The sequence below is a fragment of the Polypterus senegalus genome, chromosome 12 (genome assembly GCF_016835505.1).
Source record: "Polypterus senegalus isolate Bchr_013 chromosome 12, ASM1683550v1, whole genome shotgun sequence".
Taxonomy (NCBI): Eukaryota; Metazoa; Chordata; class Cladistia; order Polypteriformes; family Polypteridae; genus Polypterus; species Polypterus senegalus.
Genome location: NC_053165.1, coordinates 13,651,908 through 13,660,313, shown reverse-complemented (window position 1 = coordinate 13,660,313; position 8,406 = coordinate 13,651,908). Strand labels below are relative to the sequence as shown.

Below are 8,406 nucleotides of genomic sequence, written 5' to 3'. Positions count from 1 at the left end.
GGTGGCTCCCGCAAAGGTGGTAAAGCTACTTTACCGTCGTGGCAGCACCTCGAGTTCTGCAAACTGGATGTATTACGCTCAGCAGGCCAGTATAGTGCATGACAGTGTTTGTACTGCTGGTCTGGAGTCCCAATGTTGTACTCTTGGATGGGAAGACAGGAATGAGGTGAAGAAGTACCTGTGGTACCGGGAAGAGGATTGTGTGCATGTCTGCTGAGACTGCGTTGGTTTGCAGATGTCGCATTGCAAGACTTGTGAATGAGTTTTGTTGTGTTTTATAGTCAGACAATCCTGTGTAGTGAACTTCTTATTGCATTTCTGCCACTCATATAGTAGTTGGGGAGAATGCCTTTTCTTGTGTTTAGCAAGTGAGGTTCGTGTTTGAAAAGTTTTGTTGCAGGAATCGCACTGGAAGAATGTGTTACTGGAGTGGGAGTCAGGTAATTTTTCAGCAGGGTGAATTTTTGTGCGTTTGTGAAGATAGTTCTGCGTTGTGAAACGTTTTGTGCAAATGTGACAATAAAACAATTTCTCGTTGCAGTGAATTTTCTTGTGTTTGGAAAGGCTAAGAACAACAGGAAGAACGTCTCCAAATCTGTCCCAATGTGATGCAACGAAATCTACTGCCCTGTGTCATAGTGAGAGTGCATTGCCTTCGTCAACCGTTTGTGTCAAGAAATAACCCACTGATAGGAACAGGCAGTTGCCGGATCCCAGAATAGAGATGATGTTGTACAAAAACCCATCGACAGAGGAGATACTGTCGTTCATTTTATAACAAAGGCTTAGGAAACAAGCGTCACAGTATAACGAAAATAGCAAGGTGTATGGGAGGCCGCAGGCAGCATGGGGAAGGGTTTGGAAGAGGACGAATAGGAATCGAGAAATGCCGTGTCGGCTGTGTGTGGGCGGGACCAGTTTTGAAGAAGACCCGCAGGCAGTGTAGGGAAGGGTTTGAAAGAAGACGAACAGGAATTGTGTGGGTGGGATCGGTTTTGAAGTGGAAGCAGGAGGAACCAATAGGAATTGAGAAATGCCGTGTCGGCTGTGTGTGTACGGGACCAGTTTTTTGAAGTGGAAGCAGGACGAACCAATAGGAATCGAGAAATGCCGTGTCAGCTGTGTGTGGGCAGGACTGGTTTTTGAAGTGGAAGCAGGACGAACCAGAAGAGAAATATATATAAGAGATGCAATTAGGATATGGAGACTGCAGGAGCCTTTGTATGTTGCGTTTTTCAACCTCCATGGTGTCACCTTTTTAAGTTCATTGACAACTCACAGGTTGGGGCAAAACTAAAGCCAAGCTCCCCGTGGTGTTATGGGTCCACAGCTCGTTGAGCAAAGGCCATTCATTTTAAATAAGTAATCGATGCGCTCGCGGCTTAGCGAGGGACGTTGGGCCATAGTGGGCCGCGGGACGATCCGTAGGGTGTGGGCGTTTCTCACCTAGTGCACAGGTGAGGAACTGCCCACATTCATGATTGTCCCGTGGCTAATGCTGCAGCTGCTGTGGCCCTCGTCATTAAAAAAGAAGCGCGAGTCGGTTGTGGAAAAGAACGAGATGAGAAAAGGAAAGATAGGAAAAGAGAGGACGGAGGTTACAGGGAGCGAGTGTGGAAGCAGGCGGTGCCGGAGAGAGACAGACACGTGGTGCGTGCATGTGGTGAGCTGCGAGGAAGCGCGTTTGAGTTGAGGTTGCTCCCGCTGAGTGACCAGGTAGTGGGAGTGCCTAGAGGAAAGCGGCGAACCGCAGAAGGCCGTGGAAAGGCAGCGGAAGTCGGGAGGCTTGGTGGTGGAGTCCCCAATGTGTGTGTCCTGGCTATTGGGGTAATCAAGTCTCGGGGACTGGGATGAGTGCCAGACCGAAGCCAGGGATCGGGAGGTCTCCAGTCTCGCGTGTGTTGTAGGAGGGCAGCTGCAGAGAGCGTCTTGCCTGCTGCTAAGCCCATACGGGATAAGCAGGTGAGACGCATACAGAAAAGAAGCACCAGAGTTATTGTCGTTTTAAGACTGCTTCCTGATCATTTTAACCTCTGGTTTTTAAGGATTGTTTTTTTTCTTATTGTTGTTTTAACCTCCACGTTTTCTTTTTATGGATTATTTACTGAACTTTTGAATGGACTGCACTTTATGAACACTTTTGTTTTGATGGACTGTTTTTTAATAAAAGCACTGTTTGCACTTTTTACCTTCCCCTTGCTCAATTATTTGCCTCCACTGACTAGCTCCCTCGGTAACATTATCGACGGTGTTGGGTTCAAGGGTTCCCAAACATCAAAGGGAGGGTGGAGCCAGAACCCACATCGTCACACCCCCCTCGTTGATATGTGATGAGTGATTAGACCTTTGATTAATCGTCAACCAGTTGAGCCTCTCACTTCGATGAGGAAGACACCTGATCTTTGATTAATCAGCAGTGAATGAAGCTGCTCTTAATATAAAAGGGGACAAAACCAAACCCAGGGACATTTGTTGTCTAATTGTCAAGAGGGACCACTTGCCCACTAAGTTGTTTCCAAGTAAAACCCCCACTTTGCCGCTGCCACAGGCAGGAATCGAGAACTGCCGGCAGGGTCCCGCCTCCGTGAAATGGCATGATAGGAAGAGAGGGTAGGTAACATGGGGGAGTCCCACTCTACGAGAAACGTGTATGGTTAGAAATGGGGAAAAATATCGCACAGCCCTGTCGATTGCTTCAACAGACAGCAGTAGAAAAAATGTCCACTTGACCCCACACACGGTTCAGAAACGGCTCAAAATCCCACAACGTGGTGCAACAAACCAGCCTAACACCCTCCATATACACACTGACAAGTGGCTGGTGACATAAGGGGGACTGACGACTGTAAATCACTGGGTGGGTCAAAATTAACGAGGGCACGATGACAAGTCTGATTAGTGCATACGGTGTACTACCAAAAAAAAAAATGAAGGCACATAGAGTCTAAAAGAAGCTCCAAGAAGTAGAAACTTACCCCGTGAACGTGAGCAGCAGGTGGAGGACGTGTGGCATCTTCAGCTGCAAATCAAAACTCTATTTCTCAGCAGCCAGAGCGTGGAACTTCAAGAGCCTTTTCCTGTCCAAAATTGTGCCATAGGGGCACAGCTTAGGCTCCTGTATATTCAGAGGCCTGCCACCTCCATTGAGCGGCCCAAAATAAACAAAAAACACACCAAACACTTGTGCCAGTTTTACAGGTACAGTTAACAAAGCGGATCAACGAATGAGGAGCAAATTCCAGCAAGTACAGAGGCAAAAAATGAAACGCCACCAAATCTGTGTGTGCAACTCGTAAAACTTTTATTGTCCTTATTCACACGCTAGGCACTGGACCAGACAGCCCAGACGACACCTTGAATTGCAGGCTGTGCCCATGCTACTGTGCCATGCAGCACCCCAAGCCATACAATGAACCTCCTACAGAGCTTCTGGACCTTTTTGTTGCTTTTCTACATACAACAGCCTGTTTATCAAGGGGGCACCACTAGATGTCACTGGCATTTACGATGCCAACAGTGACTCCCATCAGAACTGCCTGCCGCTCAGTTTTATCCCACACAAATACAGGTCGCGTCAAAATGACGTTAAGAATTGAATGGCGGAGACAATTTATTCACAAAACATACTTCATATGTGCAAGATGATTTACAGGAACGTCTCAACCAGCTCGCCATCACCTTCAACACATGTGGCACATAAACTGTCCACACAAATTTCAGATAAGTCAATACACAGCAGTACCATTAGTGTTAACATCATTTTGACTCGCCCTGTGTATCAGTATTTTCTTAAATAATTTCACAGCCCTGGCACGCTGAGTTTTGAACGGAATACAAAAATATGATAAACTACTCGTCAGAAAACCCTTTCTGGTTTCAAAGCTACAGATCTCTCTAAATGTCTGAATCAATATAGAAATGTCAAACGTATGATTTCTAAATGTATAAAACAATACAGAACTGTCATTTGTCTGGTATCAACCGCTGCTAATATTCTCCTTCTTTAAGCTGATGTCCCATGTCAGATTTGCCAATCGCACGTCAATTTAAAATGACCCCCAAATCACTGGGCATGTCAGATTTTGAGACTGGGTGACGACCGTCTGCGCCCCCCTTCAATAGCACGCTGTCTGGTATCCTAGGATGGGTCAACGGGTATGGAGAGTTCAGCCGTAATCTCTGACCTTTTCTTTTCTATTGTGTCGTGGTGTGTAAAACACAAGACAGCCGCCAGATGAGCATCTCTTCTGTTTGAGAGGCCCCACACACTCGCATTCCTTCTTCCTCATCTCTGCACTCTTATCTTGTCTTGTATTTCCAGCTGAGCATTCATTGGTCCTCAACTCTTGCATGTCGACGTCCACCCCAACAACTGAAAGCTAAACTGATTATGTTGGAGCAAGTCACGGCCTAGTTAGAGTGAGCACAGTGCCTCCGACGCGCCAAGATCACGGAAATGAATGCTACAACAGAAATATCGTCAAGTGTGACATGGCCTTATGTTATGAAGTGGGGGGGCAGGAAACACAGTAAGCTTATTTTAACGCTGTTCACACACTGAACCCGTCGGGCACACATCCATTTTTTCCCTTGTAATTGACATGTGCCACCCTTGTGTCCTTCTTGCTTGTTATTTGCTCCCAGAATGGAGAGCTGGCACTACAGTTAAAATCGCTGCCTCTTTTAGACTCACAGCCCTAACAGTATTATGTTGTATATGTGAGTTTTCTATAAGCTCTACATTTGTGCCCCCTTAGCCCAAAGATGTACATGCCCAGTGACTTGCTTGATTCCAGTAGCTGGAGTGCGAGTGTGGCCGCCCATCCAGGGTCAGAGCTATAAAAAGCATGGACCACTGTCTTGTCACGGCGCCCTTCTGTTACTGTGATGTTGGGAACAATTCTATCCAAAATGTGTTTCCCATTCAACACCCCCCAAAAACAAAGAGGGCACAATTCATAGCTGAAGCACATTTATATTGGGTCACAAAGAATAAAAAAAGCCCACCTATCTTCCGGGCTGGGACTGCACCTTGGAGTAGGACATCACGGTGCGATTACATGGAAGGCACACGGATGACTCTTTGCACCTCTAGACAGACTTTTATTTAATGAAGCAAAGCAGATGCACAACAGCTGTGGCCTTTACTGGTTGGAGGCAGAGCTCACACGAGGCGTGCTGTGGTCGCTGGTCTCTGCTCTCTTCAAGCTTTGCTTTGAGAAGTTCTGAATGGAGGCAAGTAAGGCTCCTCTGCCGGCATCGGCTCGTGGTGGAAGTGAAGACTCTGCTGGGGATGGCACACTGACCTCAGGAGGAAGAGGAGGAGGCGGTGGTGGAGGTGGTGGTGGTGGTGGTGGTGCTGGTGGAGCAGAAGCCGAAGGTAACCCTGCAAAATTAAAACAAGCAGTGAGAAGCAATAATCATCCTCATCCGTGATCCTCAATCACTCCACTCACGTCATCTGCTGCAGACGTTCTACCGACAAAGTGTTCACGTTAATGCTAAAGCTGAATGAAGAAGCTCTTCACTTTTAGGCTGCTGTTGGCCAGTGCATGAATGGTAATGCAGAGAAGCATTCAAGATCTGTGACTTACAGGCCCGGCGAGCCGAGACGGAATATTCAGCAAGTGACTGTGACATGCAGCAGCAACAAAAAAAAATAAAATAAATAAAAATAGTTTCGGGGACCCAAGAAGCGGATGGCGAACCACAAAAGAAGAGCAAAGCAAGCCTGAAGAGAGTTGTGGCTTTAGCCTTTCACACTTTTCATGGTTAGCTTTTCTTTTGTGAAAGCATTCCTGACTTACCGTCAAACGCTGTATGTAGCGAGTCAAGGGCGGGTGTGCAAAAAAGAAAAAAAGAATAAGCACTGAACAATCGACAAAGTGAGCGCCAAAGACATCTACTTGTACATCGAGTCGATGGTAGGCAACGTGCAGCCATACAAGTAGAGGCATGAAATGAGAATTAAATGAATGTGATGTAGAAGAGGACCAGACGAGACTCAACATGACAGATCAAAGACCCCCCCCACGCTCACAGAGGGAACGCAAAACAGAAAACAAGACGATGGTCAAGAGTTTCAATCACAGAAGTTAAAAGACGACCATTTTGCTTCTTGAACACTTTTAGGTGTATCGTCTGAACTGTGGCCTTCTGAACACAAAAGTCACCTTTACATTTTCCAATCACATTTTATTATAATCAACTAGGGGGCTCCACCCCCTGCTCGTGTTTGGTTTACCGGATATACAATTTAAAGAGATTGTTATTTTCATGGGAATTTTTACATATGCATTATTTTTCACTTTTCCTTTAAAACTTTAGTAAAAACAATTTACTTGTCCTTTATTTCTGGCCCCGGGCGTGGTTACATCTCTTTCTCGCAGGACGTATAACGCTGCACGCGTTGTGAAGGGGGGGCAGCTGAACGCAAGCTAAGGAGATGCCGTCGGATCATCTGCTGTCTTTCTGCTGCTGGTGAGCTGCCTGTTTTGTTTGTCGCACTGCACGTCGATCATTTAAAAGCCTGTACATCAGTGGTCCTTTTGACACTTTGTGTTTCTGCCATTTGCATTTTAAATGGGGTTGGGCTGAACTTATGCTAAGGAGAAGCGATCAGATCATCTGCTGGCTTGTTGCTGCTGGTGAGCTGTGTGTTCTGCTTGTCGCTTGTCATTGTTTTAAGAGCTGGGTGCACATTAAGTGTGTCTGCCCAAAGCATTCCAGCTATTGCTAGGTTAGATGTCCGTGAACTTGTTTTAAATGTTGTCTCACGTGACGTTAAAGTGTCTCTCGTGGGACGTCAAATTGTCTTCCGAGAAGATCACGTCTTGTCTCCCTAGTCTCCCTCCCAAGATTTTTTTTTTATAATAGAGATTTTGTTTTGTGATTTCCAGTCATATTAGAAGCAAACTTGTACAGTAAAATAACTATAACCAGGATCATCGGAGGTGATCTAAAACTTGAGGCAGAACTACTAGGAGTGCAGCTCAGATACACCCATAAACCATGTCTGTTTTTGCCACCTCTTCATATAAAATGGGAAACTTGATGAAAACTTTCACGAAATCGATGAACAGGGAAGGTGAAGGATTTTGATATTTGAGACAGACGTTTCCACAGGTTTATGCTAAGATTCAAGCAAGATATTTTTGTTGGTCCACAAAATCAGACGTGTAAAAAGATCTGCAGGTGGGGCCAGAGCAAATCGCATGGAAGTCATTCAAGGATGTTGTTAAGAATTTTCTTGGCACCTACGGAGCACCAAACTATGGTTGACAATCTGCTTCAGGGATACAAACCTATGAAGTGCAGGGTCTAAAGACCTCAGGATTCCTGTGTCTACAGTTCACAATGTTAGTAAGATGTTTTCTGCCCTTGGAACCTTCAAGAAAGTCATGGAAATATAATCTAAGAAAGTCTTAGCAGGTTATTGTGAACTGTTGAACAACATGCTTGTCCAACATCCAAAGAGGTCAAGGCTGACACTCTGGAGTGGTGGTTTCAAGACAGTCATAAAAAGGCCCACCTTGAGAAACCACAATCATCCATCCATCACCCAACCCGCTATATCGTAACTACAGAGTCACGGGGGTCTGCTGGAGCCAATCCCAGCCAACAGAGGACGCAAGGCAGGAAACAAACCCCAGGCAGGGCGCCAGCCCAACACAGGAAACCACAATCATTCTGGGGAAACATTTTGTGGACAGGTGGAACCAAAATTTAGCTCCATGGCAATGCAGACCACAAATACATTTATAGGCGAAGAAGATATGAAGCTTGTAAGGACCAGAACACCCCACCGACAGTCACATATGGAGGAGGTTCCATTATGTTGTGGGGCTGTTTTGCCGCCTCAGGAACTGGAGGCCTTGCAAATATTAAAGGAATCATGAAGTCGGAGGATTACCAAAGTATTCTGGAGTGAAATGTGCTACCTAACGTCAGAAAGGGGGGTCAGGATTGAAGATCAAGGGTCCTCTAGCAGGACAATGAAGCAAAATGTACATCTAAATGGATAAAAGGATGGTTAAAGAGGCATACCTGGACTGTTTGAAACTGGCCGGCAACAAGCCCTCATCTCAGTTCAATTGGCCCTTTTCACAAAACTCAGTAGCGACGCATTGACGGGTAAGTCGACTTCCTGTTAGCTGCTCAGTAATGGCTGGTGTGTATTTCACATCTCTGTTTAAACTTCTAATGATCGATTTTTGCAAGCACCACATTAAAAAACTGGACAAAGACGGCCACACTTCAGTGGAGGAATTCTTTAAGAAGTCTGTTAACCCAGCATGCTTACAGTTTCAGGTAACCGGTTTTGTTTTATTTTAATATTTAACGTTCACTCACTCTGTTTTGACGGACGTCAGTATATCGTGATACAGAATAAACGAGGTAACTTAG

At 45.7% G+C, this 8,406-nt stretch overlaps 1 protein-coding gene across 7 annotated transcripts in view; it reads right to left on the bottom strand.

The window, feature by feature from the left end:
* Positions 1-4,955: 4,955 nt before the first annotated feature.
* pxk (PX domain containing serine/threonine kinase) overlaps positions 4,956-8,406 on the bottom strand; it is a 64,128-nt gene continuing 60,677 nt past the window's right edge. For 2 of the 7 annotated variants that reach the window (XM_039773112.1, XM_039773116.1), the window contains exons 19-20: positions 5,808-5,816; positions 5,305-5,386 (exon numbers count right to left, since the gene is read on the bottom strand). Coding sequence is in view for 2 of the 7 variants with exons in the window: in XM_039773110.1 (XP_039629044.1) it covers positions 5,145-5,386 (242 nt within the window). In the remaining 5 variants the exon portion in view is untranslated. Of the gene's footprint in view, positions 5,387-5,807; positions 5,817-8,406 lie in introns of those variants that run through there. The other 5 variants (XM_039773110.1, XM_039773111.1, XM_039773113.1 and 2 more) reach the window with 4 other exon arrangements.